Source organism: Patagioenas fasciata, chromosome 3, assembly GCF_037038585.1.
Source record: "Patagioenas fasciata isolate bPatFas1 chromosome 3, bPatFas1.hap1, whole genome shotgun sequence".
Lineage (NCBI taxonomy): Eukaryota > Metazoa > Chordata > Aves > Columbiformes > Columbidae > Patagioenas > Patagioenas fasciata.
In genome coordinates, this window is record NC_092522.1 from 79,153,747 (window position 1) to 79,181,093 (window position 27,347).

General features: G+C 42.2%; 1 protein-coding gene across 6 annotated transcripts; it reads left to right on the forward strand.

Moving 5' to 3' along the window:
* Nucleotides 1-5,822: 5,822 nt before the first annotated feature.
* On the forward strand, nucleotides 5,823-26,570 carry BEND3 (BEN domain containing 3). 6 transcript variants are annotated; one of them, XM_071806668.1, is made up of 6 exons: nucleotides 5,824-6,076; nucleotides 7,065-7,184; nucleotides 11,846-11,954; nucleotides 15,900-15,944; nucleotides 16,397-16,620; nucleotides 21,692-26,570. In XM_071806668.1, exons 4-6 carry the CDS (start codon nucleotides 15,911-15,913, stop codon nucleotides 23,963-23,965), a joined length of 2,532 nt encoding a protein of 843 aa, XP_071662769.1. In that variant the 5' UTR covers nucleotides 5,824-6,076; nucleotides 7,065-7,184; nucleotides 11,846-11,954; nucleotides 15,900-15,910; the 3' UTR covers nucleotides 23,966-26,570. The 6 variants fall into 6 exon arrangements, with proteins under 6 accessions (XP_065690744.2, XP_071662769.1, XP_065690740.2 ...); XM_065834672.2 differs by lacking the exon at nucleotides 7,065-7,184 and having other exon boundaries at nucleotides 5,823-6,076; nucleotides 21,713-26,570; XM_065834668.2 differs by lacking the exon at nucleotides 7,065-7,184.
* The last annotated feature ends 777 nt before the right edge of the window (nucleotides 26,571-27,347 follow it).

Consider the following 27,347-nt stretch of genomic DNA (forward strand, 5'->3'; position numbering starts at 1 on the left):
ATCCAAACTTTTTTCTGTGAGCTAAACTCTAAGTGTAAGATTTCCAACTCATGTGCACTTGTTTTTCAAATCCAGAGATGCCATGTGGATTCTCTATTTTGATGTCCTTGATTCAGCAAGCAATAGTTACAATTATTTCTTGCCCATCTTCATGAAGTCTAGCTAAATAGCAATTTTGAGAAGTTTTCAAGAGCAGCTGGCATTGTACCTAAGAACAAGGTGCAGTGTTGTTATGAAATTTAAAAAAAAAAAAAAAGTATCCCAACAGTTTTGCTTCTGAGGAAAAAAATAACACTATTATATTAACTGGCACTCTAAACTAGTGTTTCCCAACCAGTATAATACATTGCTGGCAGAACCCTCCAACACTGCTTGCAGCCATAGGAAGTTTAAAAATATAAATGAAGTTCAGGTGTCTGCCACTGTTCTCTTCTGCCTGGGTTACAGCAATGTATGGATATTGCCTGCAGCATGTTACTTGTTCAGTATTGTTGCCTGTGGGCCAACAGAGTTCTAAATATTACTGTGCAATATGTCCATACATGTCCTTTCAGTCTGCCTGGCAGTGAAAAGCATTAAGGTATGCGAAGTTGGTTATCATGTTACCTTATTTACCATTAAATATTTCAGTTTTTATAAATTTTGAATTGCAGATCACATGAGTTATTTGGACTGATTTTTCTTAATGATGCCTTCCAGATTCTCCAAAAGTCCTTACAATCACTTTGGTTTTTAACTTTAATTCAAGGCAAAAGATTTCAAAACCTGTGTGCTTTCTTTTTTTGGCAAACCAATTCAGTCTCTTTGAAGTTTATTTATATCAAGTGCGTGCCTAAATAATTTAAGGTGAATTCCAAGCTGCCTAATTTAAGTACCTGCCCAATTTTGGTGAGTCAGTGCCTAACTCCTGACAAGGCACACACAGCAGTGTAAGAAATTCAGCCGGACACCTGCCACAGGGGCAGGGGTCCAGCCTAGCTCCGCAGGGCAACCCAGCCCCTTTGATCCCATTCATTTGAACCCCAGCCAGTGCGGAGGAGGAACCCACAGTAAATGTAGCCTCCACCCTCTAGGCAATCCCAAAGGTGAAGCACCCTTCCAGTGGCAGCTTTCAAACTATGCTCAGGTGAGGAAATGGTGCCATCTTCCAGAAGACAGCTGCTGGGCTCTAGGCTGCCTTGCAAGACAGGGCACCCACCTCAGCCTGCTGCACACATGGTGTGGCCACCAACATGGGAACCACAAAAATTAATCCCAAGAGCAGGGAGAAGGAAGCCACGTTACTGGTGGGGGCTTGTCTTTTTTGTAGAATCACGGAATGGTGTGGGTTGGAAGGGACCTTAAAGATCATGTAGTTCCAACCCCCCTGCCATGGGCAGGGACACCTTAAACTGGACCAGGTTGCTCAAAGCCCCATCCAACCTGGCCTTGAACACTTCCAGGGATGGGGTATCCACAGCTTCTCTGGGCAGCCTGTTCCAGTGCCTCACCACCCTAACGGGGAAGAATTCCGTATATCTAATCTGAATCTACCCTCTTTCAGTTTAAAGCCATTACGTGTTGTCCTGTCACTCCATGTCCTTGTAAAAAGTCTCTCTCCAGTTCTTGTAGTTCTGCGAGGCTGCTATTATATAAAGTCTTCTCAGAACCTTCTCTTCTCCAGGCTGAGCAACACCAATTCTCTCAGCCTGTCCTCACAGGAGAGGTGCTCCAGCCCTCTGATCATCTTCATGGCCTTCCTCTGGATTTGCTCCAATAGGACCATGTCCCTCTTATGTTGGGGGCTCCAGAGCTAGACACAGGACTCCAGGTGGGGTCTCATCAGCACAGACCAGAGGGGCAGAATCACCTCCCTCGGCCTGCTGGTCACACTTTTTTTGATGCAGCCCAGGATACAGTTGGCCTTCTGGGCTACAAGTGCACATTGCCGGCTCAAGTTGAGATCCTCATCAACCCCCTTGTGCAAGGGGCTTGTTTTCCCACTGGGGTTTTAATGTAAAACACATATAAGCTGAAAGGTACTGGCTCCACACAGCAGAGTGCTCCCACCACTGTTTATCATCTGCCTTCCTTTGGACTCCTTGACTCTTGTGTCTGGCTGCAAGGTGGCCTAGTTTCAAGATGTGTGGCGGAGAAAAGTGATAGACTATGTACTGGTACCACAGCAATAGTTTTTACAGAATCAAACTGAGAAAATTAATTGGTGCCAAAAGTGTTTTCGCCATCTCATGCCACATCTCTGCCTACTGAATGCTGTAGGCTATTGCAAGGATCTACAAGAAAGAAGCCTTGCTGGAAGTTTCAGGTTGGGTTCTTGCCTATGCCAAATATATGTGGCACAGGAAGCATAAAGGCCTCTAAATTTAGAATCGTTCTTCTGCTCCCTGTTGTTGTACCAGCCTTCAGCATACTGAACTGTTCTGACTCCCAGCTCAGGGGCTGCTGCAGCACGAAGCACTGCCAGCTCAGCTGCCTCCCTGCCAGCCACCATGGTTCCTCAAGGCCGTTCGGGGAGATCTTTAGCTGACCAGATCCTTTGCACTATACAGAGAGGACATTCTTCAGGGGGAGGGTCTGGCACCTCACAGTTTGTAACGCTAAATGTCTAAGGAACCTCCACAGTCCACCCGTACAGAGCACCATACAACTGCAAATAGTGCTTGTAGCTTTCAGGGAGTTCTGAACACGTTTTTTGTTGGTGGCAATGGCTGGAGTCTAGTTGCAGTTTGATCGAGTGAGAAATGACCTGTTGTACTCAAGAGCAATGGTGATTTTTTTGGAAGAGCTCTCTTGCTGGAGCACTACAAATCCCCTCTCTGGTGACCTAGAACTTTCCAGAGATTGCCGCAGAGTCACAGAGTGGTTTTTGAGCCAAAGGCATGAAGGGGAAAAAAATGAACATTTGAATAAATGACCTGCGTAGCAGAAGTTCAAATGGTGAAAAAAATGGGACTTGTCTGGCTGGGAAGCCAATCTAAGCTTGCTACCTGCATTGCCTGGAGACAACTTGGCTCACTCCCCTTTTCAGTGCGTGCTGTTATTGCAACAATATGCTCATACTTTTTTATGCTTAGCTGAGGCCCTTCAGGTCTCCTCCTGGGCTTGGGTCCCTAGTAGCTACAATGCCTCGGGCCAGCACTATAGAGCAGCAACGAGGTGGAGTTCAAACTGGCAAGTATTTTCTCAAGGGCTCTGAAATTGAATTTGAGATTCCACTAGCTTGCTCCTGCCTTATGGTTGCCCTTCCTTAATCCCACTAAGTAAAGCATTCCAGTAAAATCCAGCAGATCTAGCACTACTTAGCAGCTGGGCCAGGTGTTAAAACACGGTACCCTTTGAGTAAACCTTCAATTAGTCTTACAATAACGGGAGAGGGCAAACCATACTATAAACTTCAGCCTTCATAGTGCTAACAGAAAAGTTATTGGGAAGCGCTCTTTATCTCTAAAGAGCGAATGAACCGCTAACAGCAGAACACTTGGCTTGTTAAAAAATGTATCCTTCATTCAAGTGATTCATCAGAGGAGTTACAATGCTGGGAGTTCCTGCTTTTAACGGCTCCTTTTAACAGCTGTCTATTAATAACAATAATAAAAAGAGAAGTCAAATTTAAAATCAACAAACTATTATCTGTTAGGATTATACATGGAATATTACACCAGAAACATGCCAAAAGCCCTAAATTTGGAATTTAGAACAGCGACATAATTGAGAAAATGAAATTTTAGAGAACTGCTTCTAAAGGAAGCACCAAAAACCTGAAGCGGTGACGATTTTTTATTTTAAGAGCAACTCTTTGTATTTTTCAATTCTAAGGAAATAGGAAGTATCTAGGAAAGTGCTGAGTAATTTATGGGGCAGAAGATTTATCTGAGATTTTTTTCCAGACAGTTATTTCTTATTTGACTTGCATGTTGCTATATTCGCTTTCCAAATAAATAAATAAATAAATAAAATCAATATATATATATCTGTTAAATTCACAGCAGTGCTCAGAGTTATTGTGTTCTACTCGCACATTTACTTGTCACTTGCCTGGTGTGTACTTGCCTTGCTGCTTCTAGTTGATAATGTCCATGCTGGAATCCATCACCTTTCATGGCAGGATCCATCCTAATCTGTTTATTTTATAGTGAACACCTTTTATGAACACCTTTAGACTTAACTCTTTTCACTCTGGAAAATGTGAAACAATTACAATATAATTAGACCACTTGGCTGTATGCTTTTATTGAAAAGCAAAATTAATCCATTCAACAGGAATGGCAGCATCAGCTGAATTGTGTAAGAAAAACATTTCAGGAAAAGCTGTCAAGTTTGATATGTTGCTAATTTCAGAGTCGTTATACACAGCCAAAAAAATATTACTGCCATAACTGGTCATAGGTTACAAAACTGGACTTCCCTCTCCCACATTTACTTTTTTTTTTTTTTTTTCATCTTTGGGAAACAGTTTGTTCTCCTGCAAGCTGTTAGTAGAAAGGGCACATATGATTTGCCAGACTAATGTAATGTCTTACGTGCTCCTGTCAAATTCAAGAAAGATAAAATCTACAAGGATACTTAATTAAAAAAGAATGCAATCTCTGTTTTATAAATCATTGCTGCTATCCGCCCCCCAAACGGGAAGGACGGAAGCTGTCTTGTTAAAACGGTGCCGAAAAAAAGAGCATAAACTCTTTAAGCTTGGATGTGAATTAAACTAACTAAATGATTTTTCTTTTTTTTTTTTTCCACACTATAGGCTTAAGCCTAAAATGGCACCAAACACCAGCCTTTCCTAATTGGTGATAAAATCCACGCTAACCTCGCAGAAACGCAGGCGCCACTTCCACGGGTGCCGCCAGCCTGCCGCGGCGCCCCTGGCAGTGCCACAGCTCCGAGGGAAGCTTCCCGGGCCGGGCTGGCGGCCGCGCAGGGGCCGCTCGGCGCTCTCACAACCCATCGGTGTGCGGCTGCCCTCGCTTTTCCTCACACACTACCCGTGTGGCTGTCCCGGCTGACTCACGGGCATTACGCCGCGGCGATTTACTTACAGGCTCCATAGCCAGCGCCGGCCGCGGGCGTGGGAGCTGCCGAGCAGCCCCTCACGCCCGCCCGGAGCCCGCCGTTTGCTTGGGATGACCCGGCTCGGCTGACCCGGCTCACCCCCACCCCGCCACGGGGCTGGGGGACGGCCCGAGGGGCGGCGAGACGCGAGTGGGTCTATGGGCAGCATCTGTTTCCCTCAGGCCGCGAGGGCAGGAGGCTAACGGCCAGCGCGCGCGGCCACATGCCCAGCCGCCACCCGCCGTGGCCACGCGCGGGCACCGGATCCCCCGCGCCCCCTGCCCGGCTCCCAGGGCAGGCAGCGCACGCGCACATGCGCCCCCACCGGCTCCCCGCGTGCACGTGCGCGGCCCGCTGCGGACTCCACTCGCCGCGGCGCCTGGGTGCGGGTGCCGCGGCCACGCGAGACCGCGTCACGCGGAGCCACCCGGCCCCGCAAGGCCAGGGGCGCGCTTCCACGCGGCGGTCGCCTGCGGCGAGCGCGCCCCATCGCGGTCCCCGTCCCGGTCTCCGTCCTGCCCGGTCGTGTCCCCGAGCTGTGGCCCACGTGCGCCGTGCCCGCCGCGCCGCCCGCGGGCGCTGGGGGACGGGGAGGGCGCCCAGCGCGGGTGAGGGGGTGTCGGCCGGCCCCCGGTGGCGGGGCTGCCCGCGCGGCGCCGAGTGGGCGGCGGGGCGCGCGCGGCGGGGGCGGGGGATCGCGGGGTCTCCAGTGGGAACCGCGCGTTCCCTGTGGCAGCGCCGGGGAGGGCGGGGGGTGGGGATGAGGGGGAGGGGGGAGAGCGGCCTGCTCCTCCCCCCTCCCCTCCTGCCTCTGCCCCTGGCCCGGGGCGGCGGGTGGCGCTGGCCGCGGCGGCTCGGGGCTCAGTGTCCTTGTGCGGAAATGACACACGGTCCCGTCACGTCACGCGAGAGCGCAGCGCGCGGACCCTCGCACACAAAGAGCCGGGGGGAAACGCGGGCACCAGCGGCGGCCGCTGCAGCCGCCCCCGCCGTCCCGGGGCTCTCGTGCCCCACGCGTGGAGCTGAGGTAAGTCCCGCTGCCGCCGCTCGCCGGCCGGGCGACGGGAGGGGCGCCGCTCCGCGCAGCCCTCGGCGGGGAGCGCCGCCCCGGCGGGTAGGGGAGGAACGGGGAGGGGGCCGCGCCGAGGAGCGAGCGAGCGGGGGAGCGGGAGGCGCGGGGCCGGCCCCTCCCCCCAGCGGCGGCGCGGGGCCCCGTCGCTGCTCTCGCCCTCCGCGGGGCGCGAGCCGCTGGGGGCGGGGGGCTCTTTGTTCGTTGCTTGGAACGTTGCTATAGTGCTGCGGCGCGGAGTGCGCCAGGGCGCGCGCGCCCGGCCCGGGTGCCTCCATCTGCGGGGCGGGGGGAGGAGGAGGCGAGGGGAGAGTGGAACGGTCACGCCGCCGTCACCTCCAGCCTCACCGCGTCCCCTCCCCCTTCCCTCCTCCCCGCGCGCCGGCCACATAGATCCGCCCGGGCAGGGTTCGGACCGGAAGCACCAACCGCTGCCGCCGCCGCCTCGGGCTCGTGGGTCTGACCGCGGAAGCGGCCCCAGCCGCCGCGTGCGGGGCGCGCGGGGCGTCCTCACCGCAGCCCCCGCCTCCGGGCGGGGCCTCGCCGCTCCCACGTGGCGGCCGCCACCGCCTCTCGGCGGTGAGCCCCGGCGGTGCCGGGGGGCTGGCGGGAGAGCCCGGCGGTGCCGGGGGGTGAGCGGCGTGGCTGGCAGCTGCTCCCTCCCGCTGTCGGCCGCTCGCCCGCGCCCTCCGGGGCGCGGCGCGCCGGCTGCGCGGGAGCCCGTGGAGCAGCGCGAGGCCGCGCACCCCGTGAGGGCGAGCGCTGGGGTCAGGGCCGCGCTCGGCAAAAATGGGGGCGGGGGCGTTGGGCGGGTGGCTCCGCGGTAATTCACGTCTGTTCTCGGCGGGTCACGAGCCGAGGGCACCGGAGAAGGCCATCGCGGGGGAACCGTGCCCCGGCCGCCCGCTGCCTCTACCCTACTTTCCCCTGCGGTATGTCCACACAGGCTTTTGTAAATAGAAGGGAACAAACTCTGAACCAGCAGAATGCGAGCCGGCGGCAGGCCAGCGGTCATGTGACGGCTTCCACATAGCGTTGACGCAGTCCCAGAGCTTTTTGGATTGAGGTGCGGGTAGAGTTTGTTGCTGCCACCTTTAAAAAACAGCGTATGCCCGACCCCTGGGGCAGAGACGTTTAAACAGGGAAGGAAAAAACCTTTCCCTGCTTCTGGCTGATGCCTAATCAACAGTTTATGAATTTGCGTGAATTATTATACCTAATAAAACAAATAGTTGCCAATATATGTTCATACATTTTCCTTTCATCTTCTGTTAAACTCAACACTGGACCAACGACACTTGCTATCTTTGCTAAATATTTTCATAGCTTAACTCAGTCCAGTGGATAAAAAAGAAGAGTTGGTTGCAGTTTGGAGGAGATTTTAAATTGTACGAAGTTCAGGTGGAACAGTATTTTTAAATAACAGCAAAGAGTGAGGGGAGAACTAAGCACTGAGGAAAACAAAATGTTTCTAGTAGATGCCTAATTGAAGCAAAACCAAATTGATGTGTTAATACCAGAAATAAACTAGGTTAGTATTTTGCTGACCAGTACAAGGTTGAATTGGTGTTTGATAAAGTATGGGGGACAGATGGAGGAAACTTGTGAGTAAGCAAAAAAAGGTGAATTTTGGATTTTGTTTTAGTTTAAGCTGCATCTGCAGATATAAGTGAAATGAAATAAAGACCCAAATTGAGAAGTGCCCTGTATGTCCTATTGGCAAAACGCCCTCATTGCAGACTGGCTTCAGCAGAGACTTGAGGCTTCCTGTCCTCCTCCACAGGGCAGCAGAGGAGGTTTTCAAACTATGTTAAGTATAGGGATTTTGTTGTCCATAAGGGTAATGCTTCCAACAACATCTGCTGGTTCTTGTAAAAATATTTTTTCTTAGTTCTAGAACTTGTTACACATGTATTTATAGTCAGAACATGATTGTAATATTGGAATACTGTTTTCTGAGGTATTGAATATTTCAGGTGTCAGTACGGGATATCAAGAATAAATTTTAGTCAAAAATTCCACTCCTGGGTCACTAGCAGCACCCTACTATCTCAAAATTTTTAGAATATAAAGGATCTATTTTAGTATTCTTTATGTTGTCTGTTTGCATTGTGCTCGTTCAGTTAACTGAGGCAACATTCTCATTTCACGGTTTCTTTAACATGGGTAGTCAATTTGAAATAAGTTATCTGGGTTTTTTTTTGTTGTTGTTGGTTTTGTTGTTTTTTTTTTTTTTTTTTTAAGTTAAGGTGGCTTCAGGTATCAGACTTCTTCAACCTACTACCTTCTCTAAGAAACATCTCAAGCCTTTTCAAAATTTTTGCTCAGAAAAGTCACAAGTTATAAGGAAGCCTGACTAAATATATACACAGTACAGTCAGGTGTATAAACCAAACAATACAGGTTTCCCTCTGCCTCCCCAATTTCTGTATGTTGTAAGTGTCTTAGGTGTCATTTATAACATTAGTACTGACAGTGACCCTTTCTAGTTACTTGCCTTTTCTGAACATCCTACCAATGAGTGTGCTGATGAGATTTTCAGCAATAGAAGAAATATGAAATAGAAATAGAAAATAAAAAGAATTAATGAAAATGCAGAAAGTCCAGAAAAAAAAATGCATTGTTTTGGGTTTTTTGAGAAGGCCTTGTCAAAAATCTAATATTTACAGTCAATCACTGGTCCCCAGAACTGAACAGAAGGCAAACGTTGCCTCTAAGAGATAGATTTTACAGCTCAATTTTGGTAGTTTGGTTGAACTGAATTTGAGTTGCATTGTTTTTTACGAGTCGGTGGAATCAAACGTACCCTGAGGATAATTGCGATATTGAAATTATTGAACCCAGTGCTACAGCCAGGAAGTAAAAGATGCAGATTACTTGGCTCCCAAAGCAGAGCCCAGAACTCCAGTTGTCTGGGTTTGCTTCTGCACCCAGCAGGATGAAGGACAGCCTGGAAGGCCACATGCACCCCAAGCTGCTCTGGGCAGCCTGGGCAGAGGCACATGCCTTTGGTCCTGTCTCCTCCTGGGGTTGCAGGGCTGCATGTTGAGAGCAGGTGCTTGCTCACATTGTCGCTTATGCAGGAATTGTTCTCCTAAAACATGACGAGGGACAGTATTTCACGCTGTCAGAGCATCCCCTCTGCTCACCTGTTGCACGGGACGGGGTTGCTTGCACCTGCCCACAGGAGCTTCCCAGGCTGTGGGCTTCCCTGGGGAACCGTCGGTCACGTTCTGTGTTTTGTCCGGTGTCTGTTTCGTATGAAATACAGGCAGAGACCCAGAGACAGGGAACAGGACCTCAGACACTTGACTGCCTGGTGAGCGTCTGACTACTATATTGATTAATCACTGTCCCTTGCTGAGGATTAATATATTTACAATAGTTTTGGTTGGCTCTGGGTAAACCGCACTCTAATTACATAGCATAATACCGTTGCAGTTTTGTGATAAAGTCCTGTTACAGGAAGGCATGTGTAAGAGGAGATTCTACTTTTGGCTGGTAAACAGCCGTTCAGTGTATAGATCTTCTAAAATTTAGCCAATGTTACCTCCTTAGAATATCAGCTTTTTTGGTATTCCCATCATTAATTTAACTTTACTAGGTTACTTGTGCCTTAAGAGGAGTGTTATGTCTTTCACTGCATGCTGAAAGCGAGGAAATTGAGCAGCTTATTCCACATAGGCTACTAAACACATATTTAATGTTACTAGCAGACATGTGTATCTAAACTTTTGACCAAAATGTAAAGAACAATTCACCTCTTCAGAAAAAAATGGCGCTTAAGTAGAATAATTTTCTTTGAAGCTTCTGAGTTTTATATATGAAGCAATATACCACCATGAGGCTTTAAAATGAATACACATCTGATAGTACACAATGTCTAAACCCCTGTATTTTTAATAACATTCTTATAATCAATAAAGGGGAATTAGAGACATTCCTTCCAACCTACAAGAAGATGCTAAAATATTTAGTGGGATGGTGTGCATTCAAGAAGCAGCATCTACACATTTACCATACATAAATGAACTGAACAGGACAGTGTTATGCAAGCATTTAAATTATAAATAGCAAACTTTATGAAACCGGCAACAGGCATTCTTATTATATCAGAGTATATTATTTAGGGTAATGGTTAATTTACATTTGTAGTTATAATTAACATGTTATGAAATCAGAATTGCTTTCCACATACAGCATGTGGACTAGTGGACTTTATTTATTTATTAAGACAGAACTTGAAAGTGATCGTCAGACTTTCTTTAAGAATGATTGTGAAGGCAGAGAACTACCTTGATCTTACATTATCAGCAAGATCTTTTCTCTTTGTGCTGTGTTTTTACAATTGTCACAATCATAAAACAGGGAAAGTATCCTCCAAGACCAACACATGGGTAATTGTTATGTGGTAAATATACTAGATGATAAGAGACTGAAATATGTTTAGAGTATGATTTGCAGTTTGCTCCCTTACTCATAAAATCTTCTCTACGTAAGTGCTTTAAGTCCTTAAGGCTTTGGTGAGTGTTTCAGGTAGGCACATTTTTGATAAGCGTATAACATTTTTTGTTCTATTTGCAAAAGCAACATCAGGATGGAAGTTAGCACCAAATGCACAGAGAAACATTTTGAACCCTGATTTTTAAGGTATTCTTCCGTGCTTTGGAACTTGTGGTGTTGCACTCTGCACTGAACTTCCCTGTTAGCCACTGGTCACACCATTTCCATGTTGACTGTTGTTACGAAAGCAGTGCAATTAAGTATCATATCCTGGTAAGTCTTTTGAATAGAAATGTGTGTCTTAAGTGATAGCAGGAGAAGTGTAGGGAGTGTTAAGTCCTTTCATTGAGCTGTCTCCCTGTCTAATCCGATGAGAAGAAGAGAGAGAAGGATCTGTGGGAAGCGGATTTGGCCAATAGTGACAGCCAAGGTGTGCTGGGACCCAACTCTCCCTCTTCTTTCCCTGCCCCCTTGTGTCCTGGCCCACCACTCCTGTGCCATAACTCTTCTAGGACTTGGGGACCTAGGTTCTTGTCTATGCTGCAAAATCAAGAACAGGAAAGTAAAAAAAAACAAAAACAAAACAAAAACAACCCACCAGGTTTACTGGCTTCTATATATCTTTTAAAGCATTGTGCCACCGGTAAGTGAAATACCCTACACTTATTTATGACTGTCCTCTATGAGAGTCCCACAGTACTGAGCATGTTCTGAAAATGGATGTTGAACCTTAGCCAGTAGGCCAGATTCAGAGGAGTTCCTAGTATAGTACTCCCAGCAGGGCTCAAAAGGTTTTGTGTGTGTCGTCCACCAGAAACTTGGTATCTAGAATCTGTAACCACCTACAAATTTTGCTTGTAGCTGAGTGGGATTTCTGAGTCTTGCTGCAAATCACAAGGTCACTAACCAAACACACTTAGTTTGGTGTGTAGAGTTAGACTATAATGCATATTTGGTTAATTAGAAGTAGCTTAAGTTGAAACAGGACGCAATGCTGCATATCACATACATTCTCTGCAAAGAGGCTCATCATACGTTAGTTTTAAAATAATAGTATTGTCGTTCGCATGATTGCAAATCTAGGTATTTTCATTTACTTATCTTGGAAGAAAAAAGCTTTCATCACTTTAAGAAAACTGCACTTTTTGACTCTAATTTTTTAACTGTTTCAAGTGTTAGGATGTCTGGAGAACTGAGCCCAAAAGAATGTTTGTGTCTTCCCAGGTGAGTGCTGGCATCCCCAGGCTCCGCTGTGTGGTACCCAGCAGTGGCTCAGCACAGGTACCTGTACAGTACCAGCACTAGTAGCTATCAAGGCAGTTTAGATGGGAAGGTGAGTATATACTGGTACACCAGCAAGGTGTTTATTTTGAGACATGGATTACATAGAAATTATAAACTATGTGCTATTTTGAGGAAGACCGTTCTCAATAGATGAAATGTAGGCGCTAAAACCTAATGATTTATTGCTTGCTTTATGAGGATGGGATCTACATACCTCTTATTCCTTGGTAGTGGAATTTGTCCAAGTGCTGCACATCTTCCTGACTATCCTACGTTAGACAGGTTTAGCTAATAACTGTACTAGCAGCAGACTGCCATTAATCAAAAGCAGTCTCTTTTGTAGAAAAAGTGAGAGTATTAGCTTAATTTTTCATGTTCAGGGGTGTAGGATCTATAATCAGGGTTATAAGAGTTATGTGTTCTGAGTTTTTTACCCATGCTTTAGCATAAGCATAGAGAAACAATGTTACTTTGGCTATTGTATGCCCGTTAGATGTTTCTGCACTGTTCACACATATAAGATAGAAACCAAAGAACCTAGAGAAAATGCTTCTAAAATAACTTGGTTTATAAATTAAAATATTTACAGGAAAAATCCTAAAACATCAAGTTTAAGGTTAATGTTCGTATTTTGTAGAGCAAGATTGTTTTTTGCCAGTTCAGATGGAAATACAAGAAGTTTCAAGTAAAATTTAGAGATATGGGTGTTTAGATTACGACTCAAATCAATCTCATTAGGATCAGGATCTGTTGATGTAGCTGCTGTTATAGGTGTTTGGTATGTTTTGGAATCCTCCTTCTGGATCCTCTTTTCACCAGAAAGTAAGATGTGATGTAGCATCTGTATGTATCTCAGCAAGGTAAAGCTACCAAGGCTGGTTCCTCTCCCCGTGATGGCTACATACCTGGTCTTCCAGCTTCAACACAGGGTGTTCACCTCTTCCCAGAACTAGATAACTGCTGTCCTGTAGATAGCGATGCGTCAGTATTAGGCTAAGCATGATAAATGTATTTATCTTCTCTGTGAAAAAAAAAGACATATAAGGTAAGAAAGAAGTGTGTTTGTATACTCAACAAGGAACAACTGTCAGGTGTTTGCTTTACTGGATTGCTTTTTGCACTGTTTTGTCCCAAGTTTTTTGGGGTCTTTTTTTCTGCAGCTTTGTTTATTCTCACAGTCTAGGGCAGAATGCTACCTCAAAACAGGTTTTGACATTGCTGCCTCTTCTACACAGGCAATAATTCTTGTTCTTAAGTACTGATTCACCGCAAGCAGTACTTTATATAATCTGAAATGTTTTATCTTTAACAGACTTTAAACTATCAACAAAATTGTTGTTAACCTTACATAGACAGGCATACATGCATGGACATGCACATGCTTGTATGCTGACCTCCCCCCTTCCCATAGGAGCTCGTTTTTTATGGATGCGATGATACAATTGCTCTGTTGATATCTCTGTGTCCATTCACTACTCACTTGTGAGTCCATTGCAACCAAAATTTGAAGCAAGATGGTGGTGTAAATAGATAAGTGAAGTTTTGTGAAATGGCTGAATTGAGCCAGTGGCTTGCTGGTATAAGAGACATTTTAATTCCTCCTTTCCGTCCCAAATCTTGTGCATGCTCTGGAGCTGGGCCTGGTTACTTGCCTTACCATTTACCTCTCTGAGTTAGAAGAAAAGTAACCCAGCAAAGAAACAAGTGTACTGTTTTCTGTCAGTTCATTAAACTGGACCAACTCACTGAAGGTTAAGATAGGCACCCATGCTTGGCTGAGGGAGCAGGTGGGACTATGGGGCTCCAAATCCTCCCTTCTAACTGTTGACAGTCTTTTAGTGTTTTGCTCTAATAGAGCAGTCTGGGATTATCTGGAAAACCATTTTGATTTCCACTGAAGAATATTCTGTAGTGCTATTGGCTAATTTGCTTACTGTCACCTTAGACCCTCACAAAAAGACTCTGCCACACTTCTTGAGCACTGCCACATGTTGGTCTAGTCATGCATCCCTCAGAGCTAAGCCTAGTGCAGTATGGAAAAGTATAAGAAAGATCTAGAAATGGAATGTCAATGTATCTGGGATATAAGGAAAAAATACAAACCTTTAGTCCTAGTTGCTTTTCTTGAGGTCCAACATAGCTTTTTGATGCTGCTGTACGAAGCACACTGTCTTAGGATTTTTCATAAAGAGCTATAGTGGCTGTGTCTAAATTAATGTATAATGTTGGGTTAGAAGACTGGATATTAACCCTCACCAGTGCCTATCAGGTGTTTTAGAAGCTGGTGTGGGCCACTGATGTTTCATGCTATTATACCTCTACAGAGTTTGCAGAAGTTGAAGTTCAGTGGCTATAGGCTGGCATCATTTATACGTGGATCAGTTGATAAATACAAGTTCTGAAATTGAGGCTTATGGTGGGTAGAAGGAGTAGGTATCTAAGGGGTTTGTAGTCGCTCTGCATCCGATTGAGAGAGACTTTTTCTGATAACGTGATGATGAAGACAATCTCATGTAATCATCTTAAGGATGTCCTTTATAAGGCTGTAGATAGGGGTCATGTTGAAGATCAGCACATCAGAGGATATTTCGGCTTCTAGAGTGACCCAGTATGAGCTGATATAAATTATAACCCCATGTATCTTTGGTGTGGGTGTGTGTGCTACCTGTTGCAGTGCAGTCATACTGAATCGTGCCCTCGATGGGATCTCATACTTACCGTTAACCACTGTCAGTTACTGACAAAGAAAAACTTGTAACTACACAGTATTTGAGTATTTGCAGAGATTTTTAACAATATTTTGGGATTAAAGAAAAAAAAATATTGAACAGTATTCGAAAGTAAAGTGGAGACATTTTTTTTCCCTCCAAAGCAGATTTATCTCTCTCTTTCTCTCCATCTCTCTTTTAAATTTCATTATAATTCCCACTCCTGGGCTGTGTGTACACTTTTGATTGACTGGTAGCTTTATTCACTTGCTTCAGCCAGAGAGAAGTCTGCCTTGTTTTCAGACCTTGGCTAAAGGGCAGGCAGGAACAATTAAAAAAAAAAAAAAATTTGAAAGGAGAATGTTAACTGTGAAAAATGTGAAGTAATAATATTCTGGGGCCAAGTAAACATGGTGCTGTGTGTAGATGAACATGAGCGGTGTGTGACAGTTTACCGATCACTAGTTGAGAGTGTCGATTTGCAGCTGTGTGCCCTGTAATGGTCAGTGAGATCTGATTAGGTTGCTTGCTTTTTAGGTCTCCAGTAGATTTGGAATGTCTTTTAGGAACATGTCCACAGATTGATGTTTGCCCCCAAGCAACATGCAAAATTTGTTTTCAAGGAAACAGAAACACAATTGAGTCTTTCATGTGAGAAGTAATGCTAAAATCATGCTGGAATAACACATGTATTTGTTTTTCCTTACGAAAAAACATTCTTACATTATTTAGAGGGTGGCAGAAAAAGAAGTAGTTACTGTAGATCTACAGATTGATGTGATCCATATCAAAAGATCAAAGATTTTTAGATGAAAACTTATTCCAGCGTGTATGTTCCAGTTTATGATGCGTTTTCCTTCTGTGGTGACTTTGGATCACCCACAATGACAGTATAAAAACATTGGACTGCAGTAAGAAATAGTGACTTGCTACAGGATGGAGAGCTTAATGCAGTTAGCTTCCATTTATATACTGCCAAGATGCCTTTTAGACAAGGTTAAAATTACTTCTACTTTTCTCCATCCCAGAAAAAGACACACAGTTTTAAATATGTTCCTAGCTGTCGTATGTTGTCTGCAGTATAATTTCCATCTTGACAGGTCTATAGATGGCCATGAAATTTATTGGAAATAGCTAAGTTCTACAAATGTACAGATTGGAAATTATCCATGGGCTGTTAATGCCCAATGGCTCTAGATTGAAAGTAATTAAGAAAACAGATGTAGGTATTTCCTGATTCCAGAAGATGCTGATACTTATTTTTGTATTTTTGTTTTGTTCTCTAGTGAAATAGAAGATGAATTCAGCTGAAATCACTGATGATGATGAAGGTAAAATACTTCATGTAATTCCTGATCAGGCAAAAATACTTGTTGAATGAAAGCCTTTGTAATCTGATAAAGAATGCACTTGGATCAAGACAAATTACATTAATGTTTTTTAAAAAGCTATCTAAAACACACCATTATCTCTGTTACTCATATTTTCTGCTCTACATCTTTCCTCCCCTTTGAAAAAATCTTCCTACTGCAACTTTATTTGTTTATACTTCAGACTTCTTTGGGGAGGAAACTGTCGTTTAGTGAATGACTGAATGGTTCCTAGCATAAAAGAAGCTTGACTTTTGGGTGGCCTCAGCATACACATATCCTATAAGTCATAAATAATTACGTTCTTCGAGACACTTATTCATAAAAAGAAACAAACAACAAAAGATTATATTAAGGGTGTCATGGTTTTCTGGAGAGAGTGCTTTATCTTTCTAAACCTTCTCTTTTTCCAGTAAAAATTCCTAAAAAAAATGTTGTGAAAGTAGAAACAGAAAATGAAGATGAAGCTCTAGACTGCTCGGTAACATCCAGATCTGCTGAGAAACACTCACTGGATGGCGCAGTTACTTGCCTACAGGATTCCAACAAGCGGAAACAGACCTCACTTGGTTGTGATGGTTCAGGGAGCCAGCAAGATGTCTTACCCGGTGTGAAGAAAAGACGCTTTACACAAGAGGTGACTTCTCTTTACGTGACTGTGTGGTTTTTCTGTTCGTTTTTCATAGGCTAAATTCATTGCTACTATAGACAAAATGCAAGTCATTTAACTAGACTTGCATTAGTAATGAGTTCAAGACAAGCACGGCTAATCTTAACCCATTTTGCACACATTGCTTGTCCGGGTATTTCTTCAAATAATGTGGGAACAATCGTATCTATAAAGTACAGTTATAGGTTAATTCATTCACGTAAAGTATATTTTTGAGTTTTTTGTCAGGGAATGTAGGAGCAGGTAGTGATTTGGATTAACTGAGCATGACTCTGATTACAGTCCCTCTTGTGTCACACAGTCCTTCAGCTGGATTCTCAGTGGTAGAATCAGGGCTGTTCTTCCTTCTGTGACACAGATTTTGATGTCAGTGAACAAGTATGAATTTGTGTATTACTTGAAAGATAAAAATGCGGGGATGCAGAAGGCTTCAGCACTTCAAGAGCAGAATGTATTACGACTTCTGAACTGGTGCAGCATCCCACTTGTGACAATCCAGGTGTTTGTCCAGCCTGTGAAGGAGATGCCCAGTCTTTTCCATTATCCCGTTCTAGTGTTTCAGCTTTCTAGCAATCAGAGATTTTCATTTATCTTTGCTGAAACTTAGCAAGTTTCTTTTTGTCCTTGTTCCTTTCAGTAGGGAGAGCAGTGATCATCTGTTCCTAGACAAGTCTTCTGCACATGAGGAAATTGTTGTGATGCTGTCCACCTTCAGCCCTTTCCAAGACTAAAATTCTGTTTCTTCAGCTCTTCTTCAGGAGTCACCTTGTATTTTTGTTGTTCTCTTTGAGATTCCTGAAAGAGTAATGTCCAGTGTTGGGCAGTCACATCTCTTCTAACAGCCTCTGGAGCAGTGTAATGGCCTCCTCTTTTTCACACTCAGCACTTTATTAAAATAACCTAGATTTGAATTCATCCTCTTTTGAGTAACTTCAAGCCCTGGGTTATATTTAGTTTATGACCTACTCTGATGCACATATCCTTTTCTGCTGTTCTGCTACATAGCCAGTTATTCCGTGTTGTATTTGTGCATTTCATTTCTCCTTTCTCCTTCTAACTCTTCATATTTCTTTTTCTTGACTTTCATCTCTCTGACTTCTTGGGGCTGTTTGTTTTTTTCCCCTGAATGGTAGGTTTTAATATTTTTACATTATTTCTTTCTTTACCTTTATCTTTTTCTTTTTACAGTTGTTTTACTTACGTTCAGATTCTTAAAAGAGTTTCATAATAGTCTCTGAACTGTGCTTGCATTGGATTTTACTGTTTGCTGTTTGCTTTTAATAAATTTTAAAATTTATTTGAAGTGAATTATAACTTTGGACTTACAATATCAGAAAGTGACCCACTAACAATGATGAAAATTCACTCTTGACTGACCCCAATGAATCAGCATGTTTAGTTAAATAACCAACCAGAAATAGTCCTCAATCCTAACAATATTTTAACAGTTAATTACTTTTCTAGTACAAATATTTTGGTTTAGGTGATTATTTCGTTAACTATTAATGTTTAAATAGGAGACAAAATGTTAGTTATTTTTGAGAATATTGTGCTTGTAGTATATATTTACTACACATCACATAGGCATCCATGTATGATATAAGCAGAGCTATACTATTTATGTTATAGAACTGTATTATTGGGCTGGTGATTATATTACTAAATGACTTTCTATCAGAAGATGTTTCACTTTTTTAAAATGTTGATTGTCATTTCATAACCAGAAATGAATTTTCCCTAATTTTTTTTTTTTTAAGTGTAGAAGATTGTAAATTTAAAAAATCTACATACAAGACATTTCAAAGTTCTCATGTGTTTGATAGAATTGTTTTATATATTTCTTGCTCGTATATTCGTTGTTCTTTGTTGATATGGAAGCATATTCTGTTCTGTATTCTTACATATATTTAGACTTTGTTTACTGAACATAATAAAAATAATAAATTAGCTAGACTATGACACTGAACAGAACAAAAACTAAACTACTTTGAACACTTAGCTTGGGACTCCAAGAGATGATATGACTGTTTCACAATTACTTATAGTGGTTGATGTTTACCAAAATACTGCATTTTGCAAATGTTCAAAGAATATATATAATATAAAAACTTGATGTACAAATCTAATATAAAAAGCAGCACTACTTTATGTACGTTGAGTCTCACAGAACGTTATCTTTGCTTATTTTTTGACCGTACATTAGAACTGATCACCTTAAATGGGTGTAGTATTACCTGAAATATATTGATTTTTAAAGATCAGTGTTACAGAAAGCTAATTAAAAATACTAAATACAACTTTAATTGGAGAATTTACAAAAAGCCATGTGTTTATGCTGTGGATAGTGATGTTCCCAGATGGAAACTGTATAAAGACAAGATAGTTAAAAACAAAAGGAAAGACAAGAAGAATACATCTGAAACAGAAAATCCTCAACTATAGGCCCAAATGTGTTGTCCTCTCTTAGTCAAACACTATGTGTTTCTGAAATGGAGATAACGAAATCTGACCCGCAGCCAGATCCAGACACTGAGCTGCGTTAGTGAAAGGGCAGAAGTTGTGCTGCCATCGTGGCCGGGATCTGCTGCAGCTCTGAGCCTGAGCGTTTCTTCGGAGCACCGCGGCCACAGCTGGGTGTGCAAACTGGCACAGTGCTCAGAGTGCAGTAAGGTATTTCAGACAATGCATTTGTGCTGTTTAATACACTTTCTAATACTGCTTTGCCCTGGCTCTGTGTGTGTGGTGTACATTAAGAGAAGTTACCCTCACATTGCCGAGTTTTATTATGTAATTAATTAGGGAAAAGGTACAGCAGGAGTTCTGACAGGAACTGACAGGCGACTGGTGGCCTGTGGCAAGCTATTCAGTAGAGAAGGAACTGAATGAATCATACTCTGTATGTGAAGCAACGTTTGGAATATTGTCTGAAAACAGGAGTGCTAATGGAAGAGCTAGCTGCTTAGGTAGCAGGTATCATTGTACATGTAAGAAATTTATTCTCCAGAATTGCAGTTTTGTTTTGCTCTTTTGATTTAAAACAGTAAAATAAACTTGTAATTCAGTCTGAGTGTCTGACTGGGGAGCAGAACTGTGTTTATTGTTAGAGGAGATTTTCCTGACCTGCTTTCAGGTGATGTCCATTTGAGAGAGCTCTGTTACCATCTGGAAATACCCCTGCATCTCCACTGACAAGTCTTGGTGGGGTGTGATGACTTCAGTCTCCATATAGGAGCCTGCAGTTAGTTGGGAACAATGTGCATCACAGTCTGCTCACAAGTCAGTCTCTTGTGTTCTGGTATTTTACAAGTCACGAAGAGCTGATTTAGGTAGCTGATTATTGTGCCGCTTGCTGGGGTAGGTCACCCTGTAGTAGCTGGTGGCGTTAACTCTGGTTCCTCATTGTCCTCATAGTAAGTGTGCTTGAATGTGCAGGGGACTGGAGGAACAGTCTTCTGAATGGGACCTGGCAGTCAGGTGTCCTAAGCACCACCACGGCTATGATTCTGCGCACTGTGAAATATATTGTCTTTGCATTATGCCTTTGTTTTATCATCTGTCCATCCACACAGCTTTGGTTGTAAAAACACAAGGTCTCATATGTTAGGGTTGTATGATGTGAATGAGAGCAGAACTCGGAAACACAACTTCAGTTTAGTCTGCTGGTTTCTAAACTTGGAGTAGAAACCAGCTTGTTCTCTCTGAGCCTCTCTGAGTATACATTGCATTAGAAATTAAAAAGCAATTAGATTAAATTTCTCACTGCACTAAACAGATGCCAAGTGTGAGTAAACGTAGAGATCAGATTAATTTCATGAGTGTTACAATTCTGTTTTTTCAAAAAGCAATCTTAATTCAGGTCTCTCTGTAGGACGTAGTGGGGTCTTCACTAGAATTTCAAGTTGCTTGTGGCTTTCAGCTCAGACCTCAGGTCTGTGTTCGATCTGTTTAAGTACTTGAATGCAAATTCTCTGGTTTTTATCTAATTAATGTTCTGTGGAAGAAGCCAAGCAAAATGTTTTAGTACAGTTTTCTCTAAAATCTGTGAGTGTTTTCACATATTTGAGTTTTGTATGTTGGATTTCGATTCTGTTGCATCTGCTCAACTTCCTAACAATTATTTGCAATGTCTCTGTGTTTGAAAAAAAACCCAATCCACCCAAGCCCTGCAGATTTGCTAAGAGTTGATGAAAATGCTTACTTCCTATTTTGAGCGATGAGGAAGAGTTAGAAATTATTGAGAACATTAATTCCTTAAGAGTTCATTACTTTTTTTTGGTATAAATAATTTAGAAAATTAGAAACCCTTGAGTCTAAACTTCCCTGTCTTTTAGAAATGAAGAAACGTTACACTTCCTTTTTTAAAAAGACAATACCAAAGTACTTTTCACTTTGTTTTTAAGTTTTTGTTATTTAAAAAGGATACTTCTTAAAAATTACAGCTATTCTTAGAACTTGTTTAGGAGTTGTACACTATTATAAAGATTAAAAAATTTATATATAAATCTTTCACATCAGGAAGAAGAGAAACAGCATGATTTCAGTGTCTTATAGCCTTTGTGGTATTTTCAAAAGCTACCCTAAAGAGAGTACTGGAAGGTTAAATGTAGTTGTTGGAGGCAGTGGCAAGGTCACAGGACTAGGAGTCAGAAAATCTAGATTCTATTCTTGGCTCTGTTGCTGACTTGTTGCCACCCAAATTCTCCACAGACCAAGATCTCATATGCAAGGTGAAGCATATTGATACTTAATTTGGGAGAGTATTTAGAGCTCCATGGGTAAAGAGTACTGAGGGTTATTATTGCATTTCTGTTCCATGGAGAAAGTCATGAGCAAAACCAAAACAAACTAAATAAGACTTTACTGTATTTTTATTTTTCCTAGTGAATTAATTAAATTTGATGTATTTAACACAACTAAATTTTCTGGAGAAAATTTGACTTTGCATATTTATGTAACAATGCCTGCTTAAGGAGCACATATTTACAGCTAATATTTTAAGGCAGTCTTACTAATGCAGTATTTATTTATTTATTCAAAGGGCCCCCTTTCAAACATGAAGAACAGAGATGCTGGCTCACCCACTCAGGTAAATGCAGAGCAGCCAAACAAGAACAAGAATCCTAATGTAACGTGGCTCTGTGAAGAAGAATCCTTCAGTGACATAACCACTCTGTCTTATAAAAAACCTCTCTATGGCATCTCACACAAAATCACGGAGAAGAAGAACCCACCAGGAGCAGAGCAGTTCACTTCCTACGAGTTGTTTGAAAAAATCAACCCCAGCAGCCCCTCGCATCTTCGGACTTTGAACGATCAACGCAAAAGGGACTCGGCTGCAGCCATTGCCATAACGGGGGCCACTGCAGATTCTGACCCAAATATATATTCTTTGATACAGAAAATGTTTTACACGCTTAACACACTCAATACCAATATGACTCAACTTCACAGCAAAGTTGACCTGTTGTCTCTGGAGGTTAGCAGAATTAAAAAGCAAGTCAGTCCAACAGAGTCGGTCGCAGACTTCAAGCCTCCCCCAGAGTACCAGCTGACTTCAGCCGAGCTCAAACAAATCATGGATCAAAGCACGTCAGGCGGAGACTTGGCTTGCCGGCTGCTGGTGCAGCTCTTCCCAGAGCTCTTCAGTGACGATGAGTTCAGCAGAAGCTGCAGCGCGTGTGGCTTTCTCAACAAGAGGAAGCTGGAATCTCTTCATCTGCAGCTTATCCGTAACTATGTGGAAGTTTGTTACCCTTCTGTGAAGAATACGGCTGTGTGGCAGGTGGAGTGTTTGCCTCAAGTCAATGATTTTTTCAATAGATTTTGGGCTCAAAGGGAAATGGAAAACAGTCAGCAGAATGTGCAGTCGTCCAGTTTTTATGAGACGGAGCAGATTGAATCCTCTCATTTTATGGAGGATAAAGAGCAGGAGGAAGCTTTGTCCTTGGACAGGAGTAATGCCATTGCCTCAGATTACATGCTGGATGCTCAGGATCTCAATGAATTTTTAGATGAAGCTTCTTCACCAGGGGAATTTTCCGTCTTTTTGTTACATAGATTGTTTCCAGAACTCTTCGACCACAGAAAATTAGCTGAAAGGTATAGCTGCTATGGAGACTCTGGGAAACAACTGCTGGATCCGCATCGGCTTCAAATAATCCGTAGGTACACTGAAATTTATTTTCCAGATGTGCAAGAAGAAGAAGCCTGGTTGCAGCAATGTGTTCAGCGCATAAATGACGAGCTTGAAAATACATATATGGATGGAAGTGAATGTGATCAGATGAGAGATGACTGTTACGATTCTTCTAGTCTACCAGATGATGTGTCAATCATAAAAGTGGAAGATAGTTTTGAATATGAAAAACCTGGCAGACGCTCAAAAAAAATTTGGCTTGTACCCATAGACTTTGACAAACTTGACTTTCCCCCTCCCGATTTTGATGTCCCTGTCCCAGATTACCTGTTGAACAAAGAACAGATTAAAAGCATATATGAAAGCAGTCTTTCCATAGGTAACTTTGCCTCTCGATTGCTTGTTCTCTTATTTCCTGAACTGTTTACCCATGAGAACTTACGGAAGCAATACAACTGTAGTGGCTCTTTAGGCAAGAAACAGCTCGACCCCACTAGAATTAAATTAATTCGACATTATGTGCAGATACTGTACCCCAGAGCAAAGAATGACAGAGTGTGGACATTGGAGTTTGTTGGGAAGCTTGACGAGAGGTGTCGGCGAAGGGACACAGAGCAAAGGCGCACATACCAACAGCAGCGGAAAATCCACGTGCCAGGACCCGACAGGAGGGAGTTTCTCAGCTATGCAATAAACCCCGAGAGGTTTCGAGAAGAATTTGAAGGGCCACCGCTGCCACCGGAAAGAAGCAGCAAGGATTTTTGCAAGATACCACTCGATGAACTTGTTGTTCCTAATCCAGACTTCCCTGTGCCTTCTCTGTATTTGCTGTCTGATAAGGAGGTAAGAGAGATAGTTCAGCAGAGCCTGTCAGTCGGCAACTTCGCTGCCAGGCTTCTCGTAAGACTCTTCCCTGAACTCTTTACTCCGGAAAATCTCAGACTGCAATACAACCATTCAGGTGCTTGTAACAAAAAACAGCTCGATCCTATCAGACTGAGACTGATCCGTCATTACGTGGAGGCGGTTTACCCCGTGGAGAAAATGGAAGAAGTGTGGCATTATGAATGTATACCCAGCATTGACGAAAGATGCCGGCGTCCTAACAGAAAAAAGTGTGATATACTGAAAAAAGCAACGAAAGCAAAAAAAGTGACAGACTCTTTAAATTCCTAAGACTTTGACCACTAAATTATTGTCAGGATTATGCTTTGGTTTGGACTGAGGGGCCTGGTGGGAGCTGAGGGTGCTCAGCATCTAGGACAGTCAGGCACTGAGGTTGTTGCCTTTTAATGCGTGTGTTGTATCTCGTGGGCACCGCAGCAGTGGGAAGTGGCTTTACTACATCTGTACGTGGGCAAAAACGATCAGTCACCGGTGACAGAGCAACCAGTGGCTCGCTAAGAGCGTGATTTTCACCGGTGCAAATACATGTGTTTAAACTGTAGTATTCCACTCCCCATTTCTGCATCTTCTTTTTTGATCACTTTCTAATAGTAAAGATTTTTTTTAAAGTCGTTCTGCTCTTCAGGGGCAATTTTTCATTATACCCTTAGAAACAGCCTTGTTAGATAATTTGGAGTTTGAAATTTAAAGTTAATTTAAATTTGAAAGTGCCACGTTCATTGGAAATCATTGGAACATTAGACTTTGCTTCTACAGTAACTGCAGCTTCACATTTGTTTTGTTCTTGATGATATTGAGATACTGAAAATAATAATACTGTGTCAAAGAATGGGTCAGAACGGTGTAATTTGCCTTTTTTGACTGTTACCCAGGTTTTATTTCTAAAACCAAGAATTAATTGTTGAATAATTGAGATGTGAGCATAGACACAATGTGATTTTTTTATTTTTTTTATTTTTTTTTTTTTTAATATTGACATCACAAGCTTGATCCTGCCCCTGTGAGTTCTGTTTGTGTTTTGTCCAGTGTCACTGCTGGCATGACTGAGGATGGCTTGTCTGAGTTAAGCCAGCAGAACAGATCCAAGCCTATACCCATGAAATGTCTTGCCATTGCCTGCTTGCCACTCTGTTTGTAAAATAACAAAGACAACAACAAAAAGACCTAATGCAAGAACTTAGAAAAAATTCTAGACCTTACTCTCTATCAAAATCATGACTCCAAAGGTTTCCAGTATTCATATTGAATTGCATATATAAAAAGTATGTGCAAAGACTGGGTTTGTGATGGAATTAAGTGTTTTGAGGTTCCCATGTATGAGCTGTGGTAACGTAACTTATTATTTGTGTGAATGCAGCACCATCTGGGTATTTTGGGTGTAAGGATATTGAACTCTCTCAGTTTGCCAAATTGATTTAGTCTAATTAGTACCTATTTGTGAGTCATGACTGTATATGTATAACTTAGGTTCATAAGGTCAAGTTTGCATCATTAATATGTTCAAGTGTAACAAAGACCACCCAGAACCCAATGTGAATTTGCTGTATTATTTGTCACTGGAGAGTGCTGCTTTAAAACTAGTTCTCTTTTTCTTTTTTTTAATACTGATAGTGTGAGTGAGAGTCAGACATGAATTTTTAAGTCAGTAAAGACAGGGATTGCTTACTGACTGTCGCTGGAACACCTTGGAGCAATTGTTCATGTTCTCTGTGGTCCTTTTTTGTTGCTTACTTAGATGGGTCGTATCAAATTTTAAGTCAGTTCCAGTGTAATTTTCTATTTTAGCATTTGTAAGAAGTACAAAATACTTGGTATTTTTACTTCAGATTTTTAGAATTTATTGTTCTTAGAGTCATATTGATCCCTTTTCTTTTAAAAGCAAAACAAAATGTTTTCTCCTAATGTCAAGAACTAGTAAAAGTATTATGGTAGGCCGGGAGTAAGTCATAATAGATCGTAGCATTTGTTCATCTTCCCCATATGCTAGCAACATTCTCACAGAATGTTTGAAGAAAGTGATGAATGTACTAAATAATACACTGATACTGTTTATATCCATTTAAATGTTTCCTGTTGGTTTAAATAGTAGCAGACTGTGCACAAAATGGATATCAGAGCAAATATGGCTATAATAAAATGAAAACATTTTACCAAAGATAAAGAACTGATACCACAATGTCTGCATCCTATCTTTCATTTCAGTGCATAAATTTGGCAAATTGAATGTATCAGAAACCAAGACTTTCTCTTGTAATTGTATGCTACCTAGCACCTCTCTGAAATTTTTTACATGCACTTTTATGGGAGATATAAAATGACAGAAATTATTAACAGCTACTTAATTTGTTGTTCTGAATGGCTGGCCAGAAGGTAAGAAATACATTTTCTTATCTCAATGTCATACGCGTTTCACCACTTAGTGATTTTGAAGCTCCCAGAAGAATTCAATATGTATTAAACTTTTGTACAATTGACAGGTGTTACTAGCTAGCATGCAAATTGGAGACATACTGTCTTTTACTGTAGATGTTAACAGTAAGTCAAAAACTCAGTCCATTTATATTATCTACAAAACAGTGAAAAAAAAAGTTTTCACCTTTAAAATTACATTTTTGAAAATGGGCATAGAAAGATTTTCATTGTGTTTTTTTTTTCTTTTGTCTAATTGCTGTGTACATTCCTTTTTTCTCACTCTTTACAACCCTTTCATGATTCGTTTGATTGTATGTTTTATAACTGATCTCAAGAAAATACAGACATATGGACAGTGACATAGGTCACTAATGAAAGCTCTTGCAGTTGCATCTGACGTACAGCCACTTCATCCAGTTGATCAGTCTTGTAAATAAATTAAAAGTATATTATTTTCATACAAGAGGATTGTTGTCTGGTGATTGTTTCAATAGGAGCAGGAGTATTTTTCCTATGAAGTCTCTTACTAAGACCAGAGATAACCTTAGCTAGTCAGACAACACATAAATGAAAATACTCTGGCTTTCTGCGGCCATTTAGAGAGATTTTTCTGTCTTTCAGACTTTTTGTTTGAAAAAATAAACTTGTCGTTTTGAGACTATGCTAGGAAGATTGCTAGATATTGAAACATACATGGCCGTGCACACACTGACTTCCCATGGATGAATGTTACTGTCTACCTGCCAGGTGAGTGAACCCCGTGAAGGTGAATATCAGGGTTCTCTACTTCTTGTAGTTTAAATATATCAGCTTTGGACAAGCATTGAATAGCCCACTTCTAACAGCTTTCTGAAAGAAACAGTGCAGTATATCATAGCTATATATTTTTGTGTCTTACCCATTTTCTACAAATTAAACCATTACATAGCAGCTTTGTAAAAGATGTAAAACAGCACATCAAAAGGGAGATCAAGTATGTGTTGGATTATTGCCTGTTAACTGTATTCAGCTGACAGAATCAGCAACAAGTTTGCAAACAAGAGAAACCTTTGCTTGAAGTCAGCCACTTTGTTGTGCTAATGTGTTACAGCCACCGAAGTGTTTCATGTTCCAGGAAATGTTCGCGAGTGGTTTATCTTCAAAATGCATATCATTTATGTCTAGATAGATTTAAAAAAAAAATCTGTCATGTTGCTTTTCAATTTTTTATTTTTTTACATTTATGTTCGGCAGTGACAGA